This window comes from Pyrus communis, chromosome 15 (genome assembly GCF_041283825.1).
Source record: "Pyrus communis isolate YQ-2024b chromosome 15, ASM4128382v1, whole genome shotgun sequence".
NCBI lineage: Eukaryota > Viridiplantae > Streptophyta > Magnoliopsida > Rosales > Rosaceae > Pyrus > Pyrus communis.
The window spans coordinates 7,757,620-7,782,088 of NC_142579.1; the positions used below are offsets into that span (position 1 = coordinate 7,757,620).

Below are 24,469 nucleotides of genomic sequence, written 5' to 3' on the forward strand. Positions count from 1 at the left end.
AAATGCCATCTTTGGCTGTTCTGGCTGTGAACGAATTCCCTATTTCGTAATAGAAAGGGACTTATTCAAAATATGGCTATGAATCAATACCCGGATAAGCCCTTTAAAGCTCTAAACTTATTACTACGAAATCAAATTTTTAATCTTTTGTTGCCTACTTAAAGTTATATAATAGTAAACCTGAAAGTAATAATTTAAAGCAAAAAATTTATACTATGTTTTCCAAGCTTCTAACCTTCAAAAATTTCAAGGGAATAACATAAGGAACCATTTATGGTATGGAAGTTTAAATTTATTACTATTAAATTATAATATTGGTTAAAGTGAAGAGTTTATTTAACATTTATTAGCTCTTATTTTCCTTAAAATCAGCCTTAAGATTCAAATTTGCATTTGCTAGGGGAGCCTTGTACTTGGCTCTGCCAATGTCAGTTGGAGGAGATTTAGTGAAACGATAATTGTTGATAAAAAATAAAAAAAGGTATAAAATGCAAAATTTGTTGGTTGTTTTAACAAGTTTTTAGTGGCAGTTCGCGAGCTGCTAAATTATCCTACTTACATGTTTTGCTACAAATTACAACATCAGCTAATTAAAGTTAATATATCTGGAGCAACGGTCATGAACTCTGCCCATTCTTTGCTTTGGTATTGTCAATGTCCATTAAGCTGAGGAACTTTGTTTTCGTGATTATAATCTGCAACTTCGTTGTAAGGTTGTAAACTGGAGTTGCCAACTGGGATCTCCACCTGCTCATGTGGCATTATTTCTGGCATGTTGGAGCCTACCACCGAATTCTGCTTAATTGCATGACATTAGATTTACGTTACTTAATTAGCATTTGAATTCTATAATCCCAACTCACAGTCACAAATATCAACTCATGGCTTGCAAAAATCATAAAAGGCAGTACTTGGGCTGGAAATTTCCAACATATCAAACAATCAAATAAGTTAAGTTGTCATGATTCACAGTGTACTAAAAAGTTCTGTTGGTGGACAATCTGATTATTAAATGTTAAAGTAGATCATAACCTTATATTGATGATGATTATAATCATATTTGAATGTGAAATCATGATTCACAGTTTGTTAACATGCACATAAATTCATCGTCATATAAATTATTTCTGGTAGGAACTTTTTTCTTACTTGGCAGCTGTCGAATATGTTAAAATATAATTTGTGAATCAGAATCATTGATTAGCTCAAATTATGTCCAAACCTTAAATATATAATCATGATTCACATTTTGGTTAAAAAGAAACTTTTGTTAAATAATCTAGTATATATGTTGAAGTTGCCAGACTGTGAATGTGAAGATTTGATTAAACAAAAATCATGTTTGATACTATCTACTAAGGTGATTAACCGTACTTGGCACAACTATTGAGATTGAAAGATGAATACATAGCATGCATATATATATGTAAAAGGGTGAACTAAACCTGATATTGTGGCAACAAGGTTGGAGGAATGAGGGTGGAGTGGTGTCCTGAGGAAGTAGTGTAAGCCTGATGCCAAAGTGGAAGCTCTCCATCACTGTCATTTGTGACGCTCACATGACACTGTCCCATGGTACTAGGATCTGCATTCGAGCTCTGTCCTTGTGAAAACGGATCATACAATGTCGATGACAAATTCCTATATTTCAAAGAAAATAGCATTAAAAGTTTCAATTAATTAACAATTTGACAACAAAAAAAAATAGAATAAAATGGAAAACTACATTTTACACCTTTTAAGTTTGGGGGTGATTTTCAAAATTAAACACAAAACTTTAGTCTCTCATATTACATTGTAATTTGTTTGACATGTAATCCACATTTGTATATTGACAAAAACAAAAAAAAAAAAAAAAAAAAGGTCATTAATTTAATGAAGGATTAGACTATCAGATATACAAAGTGTTTAAGTCGATATAATTTTAAAATCTCAAGTTGCAATGTGAGAGTTAAATCTTCATGACCCATTTTGAAACCACCTAAAACTTGAACCCTGTAAAATATAATTAGCTTGTAGTTAACTAGCTACCTAAGTTGATGCTCTAAGGGAGCGGATGCATCGTAAATTTGGGCTTGGTTGTGACCAGCGCTAGACAACCAACCTGCCACCTCATTCTCGAAGGAGCCTGGCAACACTTGCTGTACATGCATCCATAAAATTATCAAGATTATGCTAATCTCACAATTAAAAATCTGACTTCTTTTCTATATTTAATTTTAATGTATCAAGGTACATGCTTAAAGAATTTTTTTTTTCTTTGTCACCTGTATTCCTGAGGAATCATAGGAAGATAGATGATTACTCAACAAATATTCCTGAAAATTGAAAATACAGATCATACTTCATGTTCTCTTACTCATAAGAAACCAGATAAAAATAAAAATTAATTGAGGAGTGTCTCAAACCTTTCTCTGCATAACACGCGTCAATGTGTCCATTAGGCTTTTCTCGCAGGATTCAAGCTCCACCGTAGATGTGATTTTTAAAGGGTCAGGCTCATATATCCTATAAACATTTATCAGCCAGGAAAATATAAATTTATATAGCTTAAAAAAGAAAACGAAGCTCAATATATAGGCAAATGAAAATAGAATGTAAATTAAATTTAAACCGCCCCCTAAATGAATATTTTAATATATGAATATATTATCATACTATGGCCTCTTACTGACAAATAAGGATCGTGAAAAAACTCTCATAGTTAATGGTTGTTTTCTTCTCTATCTTGAATTTAATTGCATTCACAAAATAAATACATAATGACAGAATAAGAACGTGAATAACATCGTCATTTTTTTCTCCATATTTGGTCATGCGCTATAAGAAAAGTTAAAAATAAGGGATACTTTAGATACGGTCCTTAACTATCAATATTCTTTGATTAAAACTTTGTTGGTTTTCAATTTTTGATCGAAATCCCTGAAATTAATGTGATAATGTATTTCTATGTAGGTTACTATATTTTTTTAAATTAAAAATTGAAATTTATAGTTGTTTGTATTAATGAGATTTTAAATATAAAAAAATCCATAAGTTGTGAATTAAAATTATTAAAATATAAATTATACTCTCCAATATATTGTGTGTGTGTGTGTATAAACATGGGTACATTCATCAAAATTAACAAAAAAAAATGATTGTACCAAAATATAGGTACATTCTTCAAAACCACACAAAAAATAATAGATATTAGGCTTAATAACATTAGTAAATTTCTTTGATTAAACTTGACATGGATACATTCTCAAATGAAGAAAAAGAATGTACCCATATAAGTTTAAAAATGGGTTAGGAAAAAAAAAAAAAAGGGTACATTTTACTACAACAAATTGGTATATTTAAGAATGGGTATAATTTAAGATTGAAAAATTGAAAAATCACATGAATGGGTACATAAGATTAAAAAATTGGAAACCTTTTTATAAAAAATTAAGGGGTACAAACTTATAATATGTTTTTTTTTTTTGTGTGGAAATGTTTAGAATTGAAAATTAGTTAGGAGTTTAATAAAGATGTGAGTATTAAAAACTTAAATCAATTATTAATTTTTTATTTTAAAAATTATATAATTGAAATGTAAATTCATTATTACATTAATGCTAGGACCTTGATCAAAATCTGAAAACTAATAAGATTTCAATCAAAGAACATTAGTAACTAAAGACTAGATACTAATTTTTCCTAAAAATAATCATTAATATTAGTTATACAGAATAAGGTGGGTCAGTACTCAACAGTGGCTAAGGGGTGGGTAAAGGCATATCCATCACCTTATTTTATTTTTAAAATTTTATTATTATTAACAAAGGGGGAGGGTTCAAAACTATTGAATTTATTCAGAGAATGGAGGAGATTCGAAACCCGTACGCATGGGTGGAAACCCAAACACTCCATCCCCTTAGCTACTATTAAGATTTACCCACCTCACTTTGGAGAACTAATACTAGTGATTATTATCAGCATTTTTTTGTGGCGATGGTACAATAGGATAAGGCCATGACACATTTATCATATTCATGAATCATATATACTTTGCAGGTTTTCATTTTTTTTTTTTTTTTTTTACCTTATCTGCTCCTCAGCCATTTGAAGTTGTTGTTGTAGCCCACCAATTTCCTGTTGAAGTTCCTACAAGGAAAGTGAAATTTAACCATGTCAAGGTCCCGACGAAAATAATAACCATGTAAACGTAAGTGAAAATGTTATTATGCTTCTGTGTATATACGATGCTCTAGAGCATACTACAAAACAACATCACAAAAGTGACAAAGTTTGTACCTCAATTTCAGAGCTAACGGCAGTAGGACTACTTGCATTCGAAGCATTCAGAGTTGAGATCACACAAGGAAAAAACAAACAAAATCAATAAACTATATATAGCAAACAAAATTACTTGAAGGAATAAGGAAATGTTTCAGAACTGTTTTTCTTTATCTTTACTACTTTTAGAAGGTTGAGAACTAATCAAGTTCTAATAATTTTAACATGTAAGAAAAGGAGGAGAACAAACTTGGCAAGTTGTAGAGCAATATCATTTTCACTTCTTAGTTGCTGAAGGGTCCTGAGCAAATACTGCAAGGAAAAAAAAGGACGTCGTATATGTATGTTTTCATTTAACAGTATGTCTTGAAAGATAGATATAAAAAACCATAAGATAAAATACAATAGAGTACATTGCTAGATGTCATGTGTCTGACCTCTTTGTTTTGAAGATCACTGCAAAAAAAATCAAAAAGAAAAAAACAATGAACAAGTTAATTTTTTATAATCAATATGAACAAGTTAATTATTTGACATATTCATGTTCGAGAAAAAAAATTAAGGTTTAATAAAATGAACTTTGAGACTATTAATTTTTAGAGGGGACCAAGAGCATACGGATGTTTGTTGTGATCAGGAAAAATTATAGCACTGCGAAAATAAAAAAAACAACGTATAAATAAATAGCAGATGGATAAATAAAATTCTAAATCATAGAATCGTTTGTTTAACTTTGGTTCTAGTCCTTGTTGACTAAAATGTTAAACTAAAACTTTATTGATTTGAATACTTTGACTCAACAACAAAATATTGAATTTCCGTGTTAATTAAGAAATTTAATAACGACAATTAAATTCTCAAGCAAAGATTAATACCAAATAGGAATTTTTTATTTTTTTTCTCAAATTTTACTTGCGTGAAACTTGAGCTGATTTTTATTTTTATGTTTAAATATGGGTATAATATACATATAACAAAGTCGTACAAATTTTTATGAAAAATTGGTACATTATTATTGATTATATAAAGTAAAAAAAAAGTTGTATTTTAAGAACACACATACTGCTCTCTTTCTTGGTCGGGGAGATTAATGTAGCGAGTGAACACATCCTCGATCCTGATTTCACAATAAAATTTTTATCAGAACAGATGATTTGAATTGAAATTTAATTAAGAAACCGAAAGCAATAGGAAAAGGGAAAATAAAATGATAAACCCATAAGCTTACAGAATACATGATTAAATGAACAATAAAAAATGATCAAACCATAATCATCTAATCATTACTGTGCTTTTGGAACTAGTCAACTGGAAGTTGTGTGGATAATCACACTTATAGAATGATTAAAATAAAAATGTAAAATGGTTGTTACCTTTTAAGAATTATTTCATTTGAATACTTTTTAAGAGCTTAATATGAACAGAATTTCCATCTGCTAAACATGAACATCTTTATTTGAATATAAAATACAAGTGGGTGGCTATAAACTTGCATAATAACAGATTAACCATTTCAATACGCGTGGACGATTGTCAGTTATATTTACTTTCTCCCTAATAAGAGGTGCAAATGATGTTCAATCATGCTGGTCAGAGATCCTATTCCAGAGGCTTATGTTAATACAAGTGCAAATTCCAGAAAAACATATGAATGCGTATAAACCATGCCACTTCCTTGAATGATTTTGGAGACTATTTACTTCAATCCCAACATTAGTCACATCGTAAAGATTATGAAAATCCGAAAAAGCATATTGAGTTCAATTTTAAGTGTACAACTCTCAACAATTTCCCATAGATATCCATCAGTTTCTCTATTTTAAAGAACATGAATCATGTTAAGTTACATGCAAAATCAAAACAACTGCAGCACATACATCATTCTTAAATGAGTGAAGAACATATAAAAAGTGAGAAATCATGGATAACAGAACCTTCTTTTGCCAGAAAAATGGCTAAGGCGCCCGGAGGGAGAGAACATAATAAGAGCAATGTCAATGTCGCAAAGGATGGAAAGCTCATAAGCTTTCTTAATGAGTCCATTTCTACGCTTTGAGAATGTAACTTGTCGATTGGTATTGTTTTCTATTCTCTTTATCTCCAGCTTAACACGACCCATCTTGATCTGGCAAGCGTCTAAATCTATGAGGGAACAAAAAAAGAAAACAAATCTAAGACAAGTTGTTTCAAGAAGGGAAAATTATGAAGTGTATCCTCTAATTCCTATAAATGAACAATGCATGGAAAAGAAGCAGCTTAAAAGAAGGGTGGTTGGGTACGAGAGAGAGAGGGAGAGGGGAATATGGTTATAAATGGATGGGAGGAGAGATGGGAGGACTTAGAGAGATCAAAGGAGTGGATGGTCATTAGACTAATGGAATGATCATTGGTTAATTGTAATTCTTCGAATTGGGGCCCTTCTTGCTGTTGAATATTGGGGCATAACTTTTTGCAATAGGATATAATGGTCTCGGAGATTTCCATAGCCATCGTGAATGACTAAACGTAACCCTTAATTATGTTTTAGTTCTCTAAAAATTAACATATAAAAAATAATCACTTCAAGACTGAACTTTTCCATCCTAAATCATTGTAGGACTATATTTTTTATTTATTTATATTTTATTACTTTTTTGGGCCAAACTTAAACTTTTCGAAGTTACATATTGCATACCCTAAGACCAAACTTAGCCTAATTTTTTTTAGTCTGATTCCTTTTAGCCCTTTGGTTATGTCTAATTTTGACAATTTCAAAGCTAAATGTGACTTACAGTCTTTGGTTAAATCCAATATATGCTCCTACCGGATCCGGAAGGCCAACCAAGGGTCTACGTATAAGACAACGCAAATGACCCCCTGGGCTATTTGCCAAAGGCTTACTTTTATCTATTTTTCGATAAATATCGATTTATGGAGAGATCTATTTTTAGATAGAAGGTTGGCCGTCGTCTACAGAGCCAGTTATATGAATTAAGTTTTTTGTCGTCAACTTATTGTGATGGTTTTTACATCCAATAATACATTGTTACAGGAACAAAAAATTTATATATGATAGTGCATTATTAGACTAAAACGTTACGTATAGCGGTGTAGATATTCCATATACAAGACTCTCTCACTGACATATTAAAAAATAAAAATAAAAAACGATTTGTGTGCAATGTTTGGTGCTGTGGCTAGCCGCAATCATCGAGATGCAATTGCAACATGTTACGTAATTTTGTAGTTTTCTGACTTTCCTATGGCACATTGTCATTTGCATTGTCCATGCACTGTGGTTTTAATTATTACGCATGGAACTATATACCTATTTCCAAATTCTGTGTGTTTTGTTTTTGTATCTTGGCCTCCTAAAAACTATTTGGCTTTCCCATGAAACGCCCTTTTGAGTTTCCATGTACCGTATCTGCATATCCTTCCACATTCCTTTGTAGATAAATGCCAAGTTATATATATTGGGCATCTTTACCAAAAAAAAAAAAATCAGTGTATTCCGAATACAAGGAGTATGCCATGTATATAATATAAGTAGAGAGATTGGAAAATATATTTTAAAATTGAGACATATCAACTTGTATATTGTAATATGTAGTGTACCACTTCATCTACGTTTATGTTAGAATAAAACCGTTAACTCCGGATTTTTCTTCATGATTGTTTTCAATTGTATATTATGAAATTGATTAATGGTAATTAGTGTAGGTTTTCTGCCTTAATAGGAATTTTGTTAACCCTATTTCATCACATATGACTATTTTGTCTGGACAAGTATTCTTCCGTGCATTAATTCAAACGTTTGATGATGGTAGAGTAGGCTGTAGGGAACTGGATTTGGGACTGGAGTACACTCGACTGGTAGAATAAAGCCATATAAAGTACCAGAAATGATTGCAACTTACATTCTCATTTCATTCTTCTCACACATTTTCATACCACGTACATTCCACCAGCACTCAAATATTAGAACTTTATTTAAATTAAGATTACACTATTTGCCTTCCTGTGTTAATATCATTAAAATTTTAGTTTGTCCACCAAAAAGGTTGCTAACACTTTCCCTGTAGTTTAATTTTTAAACATGCTTATGGTAGCTGGCCTGGCACTCTATTGTAATTTGCAGCTACACGTCCAAAATACGATAACAACTTGTATGACACAAGTTCACCGCTATGATGGCGTCTCGTGCCAATAATTCAAAGACCTGTAAAAAAGATAATATATATCCTTATATTATTAGCAGAAGTGTCACGTGACAATATACTCGTGCCATGCAAATCCTTCCAAAATACACAACACAATAGGACCCAAAACCGTAAAACGTTGTGATAACCATCACACAATATATTGAATTTATTGAAATAATTATAAGATGTTAACAGATATTACCTTCAATTTTTATGTATACGTACTATGTAACAAAAAAAAAATGATGTGAATCAAACACTAGCAACATGGTGGATTAGAGTGAGCATGCTGAATCTTGTTTAATTTTTCAAAGTACTATCAGGAAAACTACATCTTTATACCACATTAATGTACTATCTCATGTGACATAAGATATATACAACCAACATTCAATGAGATAAATTTATTAATTGAGGTGGTATGTACACATCAATTACCACATAAGATAGTACACCATTATAGTACAAAAATATGATTTTCCTAACATTTTTCTTGTTCATATGGTGTGATTTTTTTTACTCGTAGTATCCTTTCTTTTTCTTTTCTTTTTTTTTTTTTTTTTTTTGCCTTTGTTTGCTGTTTTCGTTGTTTTATCATCTTGGTCAATTTGAACGCAAGATCATGTGGTGCTTGCCATAATTGTGACTTCGGACAAAAAAGTGGTACCAGAGAGCTCCATTTAATGGGTACCTATGTGTTCTTATGGTTTTTTTTTTTTTTTTTTTTTTGGTCAAACTATATTACTTCTATTAAATAAAGGGAATTGTTATTAGCACTCCAAAAATCTCATTCTACACTCCTCACATGTGTAATTTTCTTTCTAATTATAGAAAGTTTGGAGTGCAAAATGAGATTTTTAGAGTACTAATAACAATTCCTTAAATAAAAAGATAAGTACAAGGACAAGAGTGTTCAAAAGGTAGCTCACAACCTAAATACAAGTCAAACAGCAAATAAAAAATACAATAGATAGGACCCAAAGTGGCCAGTTGAACAACAACAAAAAAACCGTAAGACTAGAATGGAAACCAACAGCAACCGGATGCGCCTCCATAATAAGGCTACCACCACCACCAAGAGAACGAACCAATGGAACAATGGAAAATGGGGGTGAGCGAGCCACCCGCACAGTGAGAGCTCCCATAATCATACCAAATAGTGATAAAAGCACTTTAACAGCCACCCAACACCCGAGGAGAAGCACACGAGCCAAGTAGCAAAGGTCGGTGGTTGAGGACGTGCAACGAAAAGTAGCAACAAAGCAGGAAAGGGCCAAGAAAGTCCAGATCTGAACCAGCTCATAGGAATTGAGACAAAGTTCAAAGAACAAATCTCAAGGGAAGTCAAAACAAAGACCAAAAGAGAAAAAAAATTATTCAAAAATCAAAAAACCTTTTGAGTGGAATGATGGGGGGGGGGGAGGGGAAAGAGGGAAGATGCAGAGGGTGGAGATGGAAGGAAAAGAGGGAAGGAGGGCTAGAAAAGGTGGGAAGGATGAGCAAATGATGAGGGAAGAGGGAAGATGCAGAGGGTGGAGAAGGAAGGGAAAGAGAGAATGATGGCTCGAAAAAGGTGGGAGTCAGGCTGCCATCGACCCCAAGCTAGAGCAAGGAGCGGTGGCTATAAGGGTTTCAAATCTTCTTCATTTTTTTTTTTTTTTTTTGTTGAAAAGGTAGCTAAAGAGTAGTGAGAGGAAAAGAGAGATTGTCCAAACCTTCCTATGTGTTCTTATGTTTAAACACAAGTATATTATGAAGATTGTTGGGTTCTACTCTGGTAGAAAAATATGTCGTCTTCAGAAGGGATAGGGAACTGATCATGCTGAAAATCTAAGATTTAGATAAGGTCAACTCAGAGCTTCGTTTTGCTTGTTTGGTCAAGAATCAGGAAATTTTTTCTTTTGCCAAAAAGATCAATCGTCTTTAAAAGATTGTTTTTGAGTTTGTGTCTAAAGATGAAGAGCTGAAGGGCGTGCTACTCGCCAATGAGTTCTTGGATAAGGATTGCAATGAGTTACGGAGCGTCAATAAGGACCTTGCCAGGAAAATGAGCAATTAAATAGAAAGAAAGTGATTTATGAAAGTGATTTTGCTAAGATTCAGGCCGATTTCTACAAGTTAGGCTTTGTGGATCGTTTTCAAGGAAGGTCACCTAATTATGAGTTCTCTGGAGAAGGTTTGAAGACTTTTTCTATCTCCTGAGAGGATTTGCTTGAGTTTAACTTCTCTGCTGTTGTAGATAGAGTAGTTGAGGGTGAAGCTACTGAGATTGGAACTGTTGAAGATGAAGAGGTGTAAGTGCGAGTTGTTGAAGCAAAGGTGGTTACTGAGGAGCCAAAGGTCATCCAAGCTTTTGATGAGTAGTCTGCTTTGAAGACTTTAGAAAATTTCTTTTCTTTTTCGTCTAGACTTTGTTTCTCCTTTGCTTAGCTTGTGTCAAATTTTGGTGGACTTCGTGCCAGTTTATAAATTTGCTAGAAATTCAATAAACTGCTTTCTTTGCTTTACTTTACTTTATCTTCATTATTCAATTGACTTGAATGTTCTTGAAACTTTGCTTACTTGAAGCATCTTGTAAAACTTTAGCCATAGAAGTGCGAAGCTTTGATAAAAGTAGGCACTCCTAGCAGGCTTATCTAGGCTACAAGTTTTGGATTTTCGGGGCGTCAAACTGCTGAGTTCACTGTGCACTGCTACTCCCTAACCATGTGATGTTGGTACTACTAAATTGGTCCTTGACTTCATTGCTCGAACAAAAGTCATTTGAAATGAGAACCTATTTGTGTGTATAAGGCGAGGTTTGATGGACAGTGGACTTTGAGCTTATGAGATCTTGTACTTCACAAGGCTAAAGCGTGTGATAAGACGAAGTCTCTCTTAGGAAGTTGAACTGCACCTATAATATAAGGTAACCAATCATTTGAGTTGCGTATCCCATACGCAACACGATAAGACTGTGCGTGAACACGAAAATCACTAACTAGTCACAACAAACATGCAATTGTAAGGAAAAACATGTGCAGCTATTCATGGAATGTGTTGAACGTTATGTCACCAATCCCTTGAGCTGCGTAGCCCATAGCATAGCTTGATAAAGTTCAGTGTGGACACAAAAATTGGTAACTTGTCACAACAAACATGTATAAATGGGTAGCAATTCAAGGAATGTATTGAACTTTTGGGGCCACAAACCCCTTAAGTTACGTATCTCGTAACACAACATGTTAGAGTTTCATGTGAACGCAAAAATCGTTAACTTGTCATAGCAAACATATGCAATTGTGTGGAAATTCGTGGGCAGTAATTAAGGAAATGTACTGCACTTATGCTTCTTCTAGTAAACAAGCTGAGTTTCTGCGAATTCAGCTAGAGGCACGAATCCTTTAGTTAGCTAAGTCTAGTATGCGGATCCTATGAAGAGACTATGGTGGCTATTTCTGAAGACGATGTCGAAGGTTGTCATGCATCTAGTTACAGTGAGGAAACCATCCACATCTGGATATATATGCAATTTACCCTCTCCCAAGGGGAAAGTATACTCAAATAGGTGGTGAATAATTAGTTTATCCTCTTGGACTATAAAGCATACCCATATAAATGTTAGAGAATTAGGTTAATGTCTGGCACTAAAAAGCTTGGAATCTACTGTTGTGAGTGCAACTTGTTGAAATGGGACTGCAAAACAACTAAAATAATCATCTGCTTGTGCGATCTTGTTCAGCAATTTGCTTGAGACTTTGATTTTTTTGGGTTATGGCTGGTTGTAGTTCAGTAAATAATGAAAGGTTTCCCATAGCACTGTGATAATGTTTGAGATGCCTCTTCAGATCCTCGTCTTCTTGGAATTTGACATATAGAATGGTGAACTTGTGTATCTGATGGGTCTGTTCAATCTCCAGACTGAATAGTGACAGGCCTATATTAGTCACGTCTCTTCAGAGTACTTGTCCACGGTTTTAATGGCGAAATCGTTAGTCACTTAGTTAAGACCATTTTTACTTTTTTATGGATTTGCCTCAACTGAGGCAGTAATGCCTCAGGTAGTATACAGGCTTGTTTTACTCTTTTCGATTGGTTTCTCATTCGTCTCGCAACTGCAGAATTCGTTGTTCATTTCTGGCTAGTGAGCGAACGACTCGTGCACTTGGAGTTGAGTGCCAATTTAAGATTTATTTTCCTATTCTCTTTATTGCCCACTCTAGTGTAAGACGGGAAAATTTCTATGTGATCCATGTCGTAAGTGGACAATGAACTTAGGCTCAAGTCTTGAGTGTTTGTCAAAGCGCGGACCTAGCCATGAATGTATAATGGTTTATAGGCGAAGCCGAGAATGAACAATTCTCAGCACGCTACGATGGGAGAAAGTGTTTCCGCATAGGCCAATGGGGGAATGCACTCTGCCTGAACGCCTAGTTCAAGGCTAGTTTAGTGGTTGTTTGTCCCGTCGCCTTTGGAAAGAGATATCGTCATCAGCTCATGTCCTGTTTCGAGACACTTGGTCAAGAGTGCGCTTCATTTCAATATGCTCGATGAGCTGACTCAAGAAAGTGGCCTACTATGTGGTGGCGATTATCAAATCTGGGATCTGCTGGGATGGGTTTGGATTGCCATTCTAGGTGAAGGAGCTAGGTTGATTGGAATCTTCATGAGTGGTTGAAGTGTAGTGTATAATGGGCACAAAATTTTAGCTAGAGCGGGTCAGATTTGTCAAAAAACGGGTTGGAATAGTTGCCAATGCATTTTTGGTTCGCCGTCTAAGTTGGGTGGCCTAGTCTAAGGATCGCCAGTCAGTTTAGTTGGACCATTTTTGTGATTAGTTCAACTGAAGTGGTTCCAGGTCGAGTGCCCAAACACAGGTCATTAGAGTGGGATAACTCGCGAGGCCTTATGCAGTTACAATGCACTGGGTCACATGAAGGCTTGGGCCAACGTTGAATATGCTACTGTGTTAAAGACTATGGGTTGCCTGATTGGGCTACATCTAGACCTGACAATTTCTTGCATGACCCGTTAACTTGATAGGAAACAAGACAAAAATGATCATTATCAAATTACTCATTAAGAACCCTTTAAGGTCTACACATTAACTAATTTGGTCATTATCAAATTACTCATTAAGAACCCTTTAAGGTCTACCCACGGGTAACCCATTTCAACCCGTTAAGAAAAAGGTTAGTTTTGTAATTTTAAACTACTAAAACAACCTAACTACAATAGCCATAAGATTGATTTTTTGGAAAATCAGGTATTACATCTTTTATATAATATAGTACTATTGTTTTACATATTTTCATAACTATTTATGTAAACTACTCACATTTTTAATGCTTTATAATGTTTGGTTTTTCTATTCTTAGTTTATGTTGAAGAAAGTGTTAATGTGGAAAGTCTTATTGAAAACATCATGAATCTAACTCTTTAAGACAATAAATCAGTCCCAAGTTCCAATACCATTTTCCTAGATGATTCTTGAAAATTGAACAACAATATGCAAGCTTTGAGTCTCCTTAGCAAGGTTCTAACTTTTGAGAAAGATTTCACAACCTTAAAAAAAAACTCCCTTCATTTTGCATCTTTGGAAATTTGAAGTTTTGTAGTAATGTACTAATATTTTTTCATTAGGCTCTTATTTTGGGATTTGTAATACTTGAAAGACATATGTGTTTTTAAGTTTTTATGATTTGAAGTAATATTTTGACAATGTGGCATGCAGATACTAATTTAGTATGTCGTTTTTCATTTGATTACTTATTGATAAACCTGGCAATTTCTTACACAACCTGTTAACATGACATGTAAACGACACGAAAATAACAGGTTTCAGGTCAACACGAACTAATCGGCTCGTTATCAAGTCACCCAATAAGACACCGTTAATAACGGGTCCTGAACAGATTTACATAAGGGTGACATGCGGGTAATCCATTTTGATACATTAAGAAGAAAGTTATTTTGATGATTTTAATTTTTTAAACTACTAAAAAAAACTTACTATAAAACACAATAGCCATAGTGTATATGTATATATTGTTTTTTTTTTTTGTTAACAAAAGTTATATATTGTATATTAAATATGTATTATTGTATTATTATTCTATATAAATTAAAAATTTTAAGTTTTATTTATTTATTTATTTATTTTTAAAGTATACTGGGGGCAAAGAGTGAGATTAAAAAATTAAAAATACATTATAAAATAAAAATATCAAATAATTTTAAAATACCAAACACATTAAAAATTATAATAATTACTTTACAAGTGCAAAAAATGTGAAAAAATATGCAAATGCTCGTGATCGCATTCTCTACGCTTTGAGGATGGGTACATTATTGTTTGAATTTTTAAAACTATACAACCCCTCAGGAACAGTATTTTTAAGGGAGTTCAAAATAAATCAATTTCATAATTATTAATGTATAAGTCTGAAAAATGTGAAAGCATATATAAACAATCATGATTGTATCCTCTACGCTTAGATGATGGTTACATGGTCATTTAGATTTTTAAAACCCTCCAAATCTCATGAATTTTGTTTTTTATTTGACTGCAAAATTAATAAAAATTATTGTAGAAGTGTGAAAAATGTAAAATAAACATATAATCACTCGTAATGGCAACCTTTACAACTTTTTTGAAGGGGTCAACTCCGAAATCCGACACCATAATTCATAAACCTTAGATTTAAATTTAACCCACGATTGTCGTTTATGTTTTATTCTCCTCATTGAATTTCAATTTTCATATTTTCATTATTCATTGATTTAAAATATATTTTCTTTAATGGGTAACGAGTTGGGTCATATACCTGATAATATTAATGGGAGGATTTCAAGTTGGGTCATATTACCCGTTTATTTTAACAAATGTTACATGACATGACCCGTTAAGATATCGGGTATGTCAAGAAAACGACACGAACACAGAAACACGACATAAATGTCAGGTTTACTTATTGAAGTAAAATATATTTTCTTTAACGGGTAGCAGGTTGAGTCTCATTACCCATTGATTTTAACTAGTCGAGTTCGGGTGGAGTCATATTACCCATTCATTTTAACAGGTTCAAAACAACACAATCAGTTAAGATACTGGGTACGTCACAAAAGCGACACGAACATGATAAACACAACACGATCACCAAGTCTAATTGCAACTGACACTGGTGCGGGCTAGGTTTGTTTTTGGGTTGTAGCACTTGTAGTTGCTGATGCTGGTAGTAGAGGCCACCCAGCCTCTGTGCTCAACCACAAAGAGTGATGGCACACGACAAGGTCAAGGTCACGTTGCGGTTGTCATCAGTGCGTGAAAACCCAACCACGTAGGTATTGTCGTTTGTTTTGGTTTCGAAATTTCTAACCATTTACTCCTTTCTCTAGGGCATACGAATTAGAGAATTAAAAAAATTTGAAGATTTGATGCATTAGAAAAATTCAAAAAAGGTGGAAATATAGAAAATAATTGCGAGAGCTTTTTTTAGATTTGAATCAAGCTCTCAATGAAACCACCTATTTGTAGTAGCAAAAATCATCTATCTTCAGTCTTGACAAATTTGTACCTACAAATCAAATTAAACATGTAAAATCAAGGATCGAAGCCACATGTCCAAGGAGTGGGGTGGGGGTGTTTGGTCGATGGATCTCTGATGTCTAAGTCAGCTTCTCTTAAAAGAGAGAGTTTAGGGCTTAATTGTGAAGCAAAAGCTTGCTAGAAAATTAGTGTCGAAGGGGTATTTATAGAGAGATGTAGCCTGACACATGTTTAGAGATTATCATGCCATGTTGTCGGCGTCCAGTTGGCCAGAGTGTGTCATCCATTGGATGTAGTAGGAAAGTATCGTTAAGATCTTGAATTATCTTAAAGATGCTTGAGAATAATCCTTAGGGGCGATATTATTCAATAAATGGGAATATCTAAGACTAATCTTTGGAGACTCCTCAATTGGATGTGATTGTTCTTTCTTGATTAAAGGAATAAGTCTTCAATTAGGAAAGCTTAAAGATAAGAAATAGTTATTAATTCAACTTTAATTCCCTTGATTGATCTCCTTGCCATGAGCAGAGAAGCTTAGAGAAGTCTTACTTAATAGCTCAAGTCTTTTTTGTGGTTGAACTACATGTGAAGGGAATGTGGGTCTCGCCAATTTAGTGAGGGTATTCTAGTCATTCGTGGGCAAAATCCTAAGTACCAATTCCATAACTTTCTGGATTATTTTTTGCTCCACTGCTACCTCTCTAAAATCTCTGATCTTAAAAATCACCTCACCTAACCTCAATTATATAAGTAGGATTTATATGTACATGGTGAAGAAAGTTGAGGTTCCACCATTTGGCAATATAGAGTAGCTCAATTACTTATAAGCACATGCAATGTCTTAAAAATCACCTCACCTAACTTCAAGTACATAATTATGATATTTATGTACATGGTGAAGAAAGTTGAGTATCACTATTTGGCAATATAGAGAGTAGCTTACTTATAAGCACATACAATGTCCATTTTTTTCCTGATGTGAAGATTTGAGAGATGAATGCATTTTGACTTAATTTTCATGGAATTGGCTTGTAATGGTGAAATCGGTATCCCTAGTTCCATTCCCATTATTTATGAATCAACCTATCAGTTATCTTTATCTTTCTTGCATTTTTAAGTTATTTTAGTTTTCAATTGAAAAATCTAAATTCAAATTGCATTTTCATTGTTTAGTTAGGGTTCACATAAAGCTAGTAATTTGTAGAGGTCTAAACAGTCTCTGTGGTTTGACACCCTTACTTGTGCTATTATACTATCCTTACATTTGCAATTCGAGTAAGAGATTTTCAAGTCCCAAGATTGGGCAAAAAGAAAAAAGAAAAGTCCCAAGAGATTGATGCTAAATTATAAGGTGAGCGAGAGAAATTTACAAATAACATCTTTTAAATAGTGATAAGCAAATCTCTCTCTCATCTATTCCTCGTTATCAAAAATTTTGTGGTTCATTTCTTAACAACATGGTCTTAATCCTGTACTCAAACAGAGACTAAGGGGGCGTTTGTTTACCCTTACTAAGTGGGACTAGACTAGATTGGACTAGCTGTTAGTCCAATACCCTGTTTGTTTCATGCTAGGATTCACATTAATGAGACTAAAGGGGACTTGCATGGACAAAACCCTTCGCTAAGAGGTCTTAGTGAGACCGCCCCCCCCCCCCCCCTAAAAATAACCATGGGACTGCTAAGACCTCTCTCTGCTACTGCTTGCATTGCTAGCTTTATGTCCTCACTCCGAAATCACACCACCAAACCTGAAAGCCTTCTGCATACGAAGTCTGCACTCTGCAAGTCGTCTGCTTCTCTGCAACTCTGGCCACCTATACCCAAATTTGAAACCTACCACACCCACCGCCTAATTCTCAACATCCAACCACCAAAATTTGAAAGAAAAAAAAAATCAATTCGATAACAACAACAAACTCAATAGAAAAATTCTTCATTTTTCCCAGAAAATTAAGAGATTTTCTGAGAAAATCAAACGAGGGGCGAGAAACATAGTAGTTGTGAAATCCATGGCGCTGTAGAGAGGAGTCTTTACACGATTTCAATTTTCCGTGGGAAATGAAGTTGGGAAATCAGAATCTATGGTGCCATAAATAATTGAGAGGAATCACAAGATCAAAGAAAAGGAAAAGGAAAAAAAAGAGAGAACACAAGGGGGATGATGAATGACGCTGTTTTGAGGGAGGAAACAGTGGAAAGGAAAAGAAAAAGACGAAGAGAGGGAGAGGGTCAGAGCAAAATTAGGAAGAAAAAGGAAGATAAGAGGTAAAAAAAAATTAGGATGGGAGATGGGAGGTTTCCAGAATGAAAAAAAAGAAATAGACAATGGAAGTAATAAAATATTACTAAATATGTATTAAATAATATAAAATATTAATAAAATATGAATGAAAAAAAATAATATTAGAATTTGTTTAGTCTAGTCTAAGCCAATCCAACTTAGTTCCTAAAACTAATCCAGTCTGAGATAATCCGATACAACAAACACACCCTAAAAACAGGATCGCTATCATGAGTTATTCTACTTTTTTCAAAGTTACGTTCCCATAAATTCATACAGTAGTTGACCGCGCTTAATATTAATGAGCTATTCATAATATCTTTCTAATTAAAATACGCAAATTACCAAACTTTCTTAGATCTTCCGGGATAAATTAGTAGCGATAATTTGTTTCTTGCAACACCACGTAAACTTAATTATTAATTAATATTAACTCCAATATGAATTAAGAATTTAGAGTAATGCTAAGTAGACCAAATTTATAAACTAAATTATATGTAACCAATAAGAAAAAAATACGTTAATTAACACTTAAATAATAATGTAAGGGTAATGCTAGAGAGATTAAATTTTGTAAACTAAATGACATGGAAGTTGATGATTAGATTATTATTTAAGTGTTGATTAACATACTAATTTCTTAGGTGACACATCATTTAGTTTAGAAATTTTGTCTACAAATTGGGTAATGTTAGGAAAACTAATTCTAGAGATAAAATTTACAAACTAAATAATGTGTCATCATTATGAATAAGCATGTTTATTAATGCTTAAGTAATAAACTAATCATCAACTTCCATATTCTTTAGTTTCTAAAATTTTGTCTACAAATTTAGTTTTTCTAACATTACCCTCACAAATTTAGTCTACCTAGCATTGCTCCATTCATCAACTTCTATGTCATTTAATTTACGAAAGAGTGATGCTAGGGAGACTAAATCTTTTGAACTAAATTTGCAAACTAAATGATGTGGTTGGAAATAATTGGATTATTAATTAAGTGTCCATTAATGTGCTTGTTTCTTATTTGTGACACATTATTTGGTTAGCAATTTGGTTTAAAAAATTTAGTCTCTCTAGCATTACTTTTTACGAAATTTAATTTATAAATTTAGTCTCTTTAATATTATCCAAAAATTTATATAGGAAATTTCAAATCCCTTGCCACAGTACAAATAAGAGCGCCTTTAAGAAAAGCCCCACATACCAACATACAATAATTGAGATTAGATATGAGTTGCTGTCTCATAACAACCCACACTAATTCATCCAACCAATACCATTGGATCTCAATTCGATCCACACTAACCCGTCTATTTGAATAATTAAATTTATTCTTGAATTTAGTCTCACTAACTCGCTAATCAGATGTAAAAATCACATATAATTTTTATTTATATTTTGGGAAATGCAAATTGTGTTTTTCTTTTTGAATTTGTAAAATAGGTGTCAAAGGAGTTGAAATTTTACATAGTTATTATCTATAATTTTTTATCAAGATGATGCATATTTTACTCTCCTTAAAATTATTCATTGAAGAACTGTTTGACCAACATTTTTCATCGTGTTTAGACCACAGTTGATACTTCACGTGTCATTATATAAGTAAATTGAAGTTTTATTTTTTAAATTATTAGTTTTTTAACACAAGATCTCTACTACAAGAGATGTATATGTGTTTTACATCCTAATATGCACGCTCATCTGGAGATGCAAATAGAGTCTGGATCCTCGCCGAATCCTCTTTGTGAGGATCTCAGAGATCCATGAATCTTGTTCGTTCATCGTAAATTATGCAGTCAGAAATTATTTTAAATATTTTTATTTAAAAATAAACGTAAACGGTACTTGATAAAAACTGACCGCATGATATACGATGAACATACATAATTTACGAATCATCAAGATCCTCACCAAAAGAATCACGAGAGAATCTGTTGGATGCAATTATGACATGATGTTGTTTTCTTTACTTAGAAAGGTTCTAATCACAAAAAAATGAAAGGTTCAAACTTCAAAGTGTCATAATACAAACAAATAAAACACTGTTTTGAGATTCAAAAGTTCAGAAATTATTCGCGTTTGCATAGTTCATAGATCATAGATAATAGTTTGTATAGTTCATAGATCATACATGCAGAGAGATTATGGTACATCACGTGTCATTATATAAATTATGAGATATGTGTATTAAAAAGTTAATAACTTAAAAAATACAATTTTTTACCATTTATATGAAAACACATGGTATATCATTAGTGTTCCAATCACAATAAAAAATTTCACATAGATGTATGTAGCATTATTCTAGTAACTATCATTGAAAGCTCCATTCACATATGAACATTCGTCTATAGAAATCATAAACGTCTTGCATGCTCAATCTCTATGACCAAATAAATTAATTAATCTATAGCACATAACTAAAAAGTGATTTATTTTGTTAGACATTTTTATATTGTCAAAATATAAATTTGAATCACTCATTTGAACAGCATTAAATAATTTAATTTATATTTATGTGAAAAACCATTTTTCTGTAACAGTATCCTCTTTTCTTTTCTTTTTTTTTTTTATTTATTTCTTTTTGTGTTTTAGGATGAACGGGGCAGGTTCTTTGTATATTCAGTCCGGCAACATGTGGGCTTATGTCTTAAATTAAAACCACTTTTCGATATCTCTACAATATTGCTAGAGATGAAAAAAAAAAAAACACGAGCTAGTAATATTACTCTTGAATCACAAAAGGCTCCACGCAAATATGACAGCTTTAGCCAAAGAGATAAATCAACAGCTTGAATAATCAAACTCCCTGAACAAAACCCACGTATATCAACCCCACATACCACACTATTTCGTTAATTAATCCACTATTTATAAATATGATTATTTTAGATATATTGATTATATATATATTAATAATCTAGCTACATGATAGAGCAGGCGTTAGGATTGTCATCGCTGAACATGACTGTGTAGCGGTCGTCCATGGCAGTCTCAGTGATGTTTGAAGTGTCGGCAACTTTCCTGACCATATTAGGCGGTGCCTTCTTGTCATATGCCTGAGAAATATAAGGATGAGCAACCAGATTGTACGGAACATAAGGCCACAACTCACACTTCTTCTTTGTTGACTGAGCAGCCTTCAACACTTTCTTTGCCTCAACGTTATATCCAATCACAGTTGCCTTCTGCTGCTTCAAGTCGATGTCCACAGATTTAGCACCTACAAACAATCATCAAAGTGAATTAATTCACACCAAAACCTGAGGAAGTTGAGTTTCCACGCTAGAACTAATTGTGAATAGGAAGGAGAGATGCCCAAAATTATTTAAATCACTATGGCAAAGATGCTCTTTTGACATGGACAGCACTCAACACGCTCCCTAAAACGCGGCTAGGATAGCCTATTAATCATAGTGATATATATTAGAACTTATATAAGATCATTGATCATATTAATTTTCGTCTAAAGTTTCAGATTACCAGTCTAATAAGCAAACATTGTCAAAAATATGAATTTATTAATCCTACCTTTTACGCCGGAGAGGACACTCTTGACCTTGCGGGCACAACCTTCACAGTCCATCCTGATTTTTATGGCTACCGTTTGCATTTGCTTCTTCTTCTTGCCTTTTTTGGCACTGCTTAGTACATCTGATAAGTACTCCAAAGTTCCTTGAATTCCCATTTTTTCAGCTTATTGTTCAAAACGCTAGAATGGTTGATCGTTGGTCTTGGACAAGCTTATATATGTATATTAGCTAGCTACTGATGAAAATATTTATATCTAGCTAAAGATCCAGAGTTCGAAACCCTCCTCTAAAAAATGAACGATGAAGACTTGAAGATGTAAGGACTCAGGAGCTAACTTACTAGAGAAAAGCAAGAGATGGGTGTTGATAAAGAAGAGTGCTACATTTATATACCACAAAATCGTGTCTAGTTTATTCTTTTCCAATAAGTGCAATGAAAGGAAAGAAGAGATCTATAGAGGCAATAGAAAAGGTGAATGGGTGACTGGAAAGAGGAGGACACCGGTACTTGGTATTGCGCTCTTGCTAGCTTCTATTCTTTGGATTTTATAGTGAGTTGAACAGATGATAGCAAATAATATCCAAGAGAAATTAATAAAATAAAACAAGTAAATAATTTAAAAAGCAAGCCTAGCTAGCTGCTCTAGAAACTATAGGAAACTGACCTTCATATAATCCATGTGGATTCCCTTTCTCTAAAGAGGATGAGAACTCAAAAGAAAATAGTCCTTTTAAAGATGCTATATTAGTAAGGCACTTTTGCTCCTATCGTTATAATTAATCGATCTCTTCTTAAATTGGAATTTATTAGAGTAGTATTACACTTAATATCTATTTGTAGTATTATTTTTACAATCTTTCTAATCGAGGTAGAGTCCATCAACGCATGTATGTCTCATTTATATTAGAGAGATGATACAAATAGATAGTAAAAATAACATTTTTGAATTAATTATGTGGCCGTGAAAATGAGACTAATTAACATGAGTTAGATTCAGAGTTATTGTAATATTCAGTTGTAATAATAGATAGTTATGTAGAAAGAAGTGTATGAATAACAATTCATTATTAGAATAGAAAGCCACTTGACAATGAACTTATTTCATGTAAATCATTTTCTATAACACTGTAGTGAGCCCCTAAAATAACCAATGAAGGACAAAGGTGCTTCGAGTATAATTTGGCTAAATTGGTGCATATTTGAATTAATTAAGTAAACCTTGTCAATGGTGGATCCAGGATTCTGACATCAAGTAATCTCAATCAATGTATGCTAGGTGCTAATCAGGCAACGAGCTAAAGCCTAGTGTCAAGATGGGGCCTAAGCGGATTTAAGTAAGTTTATTATCATATGAATAAGTGTCTGTTTACCCTTAAATAAAAGGGTAAATTACATAAAACTACCTCAATTATTGGGTCATTAATAGTTTCATACATCGTCTTTAAAAAGTTTCAATGTCATACCTCATCTATGAATTTTTTACAATTTCATACCTTCCATTAGTTTTCTATCAATTCTTCTGTTAAAATATAAAAAAAAAATTAATAATTTTTTTAAAAAGGGACCCACCCCTTATCCCCCTCACCCTTTCTTCTCCCTCCCATCTTCCCCAAACCCAGATCCCCCCCTCATCCGCGCCTCCCCCTCCTGTCTTCCCCAAAACCAGATCCCACAATACCTTCTCCAACTTCAACCAGTCGTTCGCCTTCGACCCCATCTCAAACCTCTGGTTCCGCCACCCCACCCCCACCTTCCCCTTAGTCCTCGTCCTTCTTCGGCACCGACGGCTTCTTCCTCATCACCACCCCCTTTATCACTTTCTCCCCTATTCTCAAGCGCCACTAGCTCTCCACCTCCCCTCTCCGATATTCCTGCATCAACCCCCTTGTCGGCGTCGATTTTCCCCCTCCTCCCCATCCCTAGCTTCGTCGTCCTCGGTGGCGTCCGATTCCTGGCTCCTCTGCCCTCCCCTCCCAGCCGATTTCCGCTCCGGAAACTCATCCCAGTCGCTCTCCTCCACCCTATCGAGACCCAAATGTGTTGGCATAGGCGAGCTGCGAGTTGGGGGAGGCGATGGTGGGGTTGAATTTGAAGGATGAGGAAGAGAGAGCGGCGGTGATAGAGTGGACTGTTTAGGTGGGTTGTAGGCGTGGAGATGGAGGGTGGGGTGGTGAAGGAAGCGCGGGGGGGGGGGGGTGCCACGGGAAGAATCGAAGAAGAAAAAGGGGTGAAGGAAAATAATTTTATTTTTTAGTTTTTAATATTTAATTATTTTTTTAATATTTTAATTTGAATAATTGATAGAAAACTGACGGAATGTATGAAATTGTAAAAAAATCGTAGATGAGGTATGACATTGAAACTTTTTAAAGACGAGGTATCAGACTGTTAGTGACCCAATAGTTGAGATAGTTTTATGTAATTTACCCTAAATAAAACTATATTTGTATTGAGAATTTGGGTTATATTTTAATTAGGTTTATTATTTAACATATAACATACAAAAATATCAAAAAAATTTGCTTTAGTATTTTAGTGAATTTGATGGTATGAGATGAAAGTTAAGTGATTATAAGTTCATAATACTTTACGAAATATTTTTCAAATATCATATGAATTTATAGTGAAATTAAATAAAAATAATGTGTCAAACATATGGTATAAAAAGTAT

The 24,469-nt window shown here is 33.6% G+C and overlaps 2 protein-coding genes across 3 annotated transcripts; both read right to left on the reverse strand.

The window, feature by feature from the left end:
- Nucleotides 1-428: 428 nt before the first annotated feature.
- On the reverse strand, nucleotides 429-6,494 carry LOC137716588 (agamous-like MADS-box protein AGL104). 2 transcript variants are annotated; one of them, XM_068456039.2, is made up of 12 exons: nucleotides 6,198-6,494; nucleotides 5,327-5,380; nucleotides 4,882-4,914; nucleotides 4,677-4,719; nucleotides 4,514-4,575; nucleotides 4,282-4,309; nucleotides 4,070-4,131; nucleotides 2,409-2,508; nucleotides 2,268-2,318; nucleotides 2,032-2,141; nucleotides 1,446-1,641; nucleotides 429-795 (listed from the first exon to the last, which is right to left on the reverse strand). In XM_068456039.2, exons 1-12 carry the CDS (start codon nucleotides 6,380-6,382, stop codon nucleotides 652-654), a joined length of 1,068 nt encoding a protein of 355 aa, XP_068312140.1. In that variant the 5' UTR covers nucleotides 6,383-6,494; the 3' UTR covers nucleotides 429-651. The 2 variants fall into 2 exon arrangements, with proteins under 2 accessions (XP_068312140.1, XP_088542747.1); XM_088686621.1 differs by having other exon boundaries at nucleotides 4,701-4,719; nucleotides 6,198-6,462.
- A 14,487-nt stretch (nucleotides 6,495-20,981) lies between these two features.
- LOC137716577 (heavy metal-associated isoprenylated plant protein 24) lies at nucleotides 20,982-22,319 on the reverse strand. The gene is made up of 2 exons (XM_068456031.2): nucleotides 21,796-22,319; nucleotides 20,982-21,487 (listed from the first exon to the last, which is right to left on the reverse strand). The coding sequence occupies exons 1-2, from the start codon at nucleotides 21,950-21,952 to the stop codon at nucleotides 21,189-21,191; spliced, it is 456 nt and encodes a 151-aa protein (XP_068312132.1). The 5' UTR covers nucleotides 21,953-22,319; the 3' UTR covers nucleotides 20,982-21,188.
- Between the last annotated feature and the right edge of the window lie 2,150 nt (nucleotides 22,320-24,469).

Excerpts from the sequence above, each read along its gene's own strand:
- LOC137716577 (XM_068456031.2), bottom strand. The coding sequence starts at position 21,952 with ATGGGAATTCAAGGAACTTTGGAGTACTTATCAGATGTACTAAGCAGT. Across the intron at positions 21,488-21,795 it reads TGTCCTCTCCGGCGTAAAAG|GTGCTAAATCTGTGGACATC; the intron begins GTAGGATTAATA and ends GATTGTTTGTAG.
- LOC137716588 (XM_068456039.2), bottom strand. The coding sequence starts at position 6,382 with ATGGGTCGTGTTAAGCTGGAGATAAAGAGAATAGAAAACAATACCAAT. Across the intron at positions 4,310-4,513 it reads ATTGCTCTACAACTTGCCAA|TCCTACTGCCGTTAGCTCTG; the intron begins GTTTGTTCTCCT and ends GAATGCAAGTAG. Across the intron at positions 2,319-2,408 it reads CGCGTGTTATGCAGAGAAAG|GAATATTTGTTGAGTAATCA; the intron begins GTTTGAGACACT and ends TTCAATTTTCAG.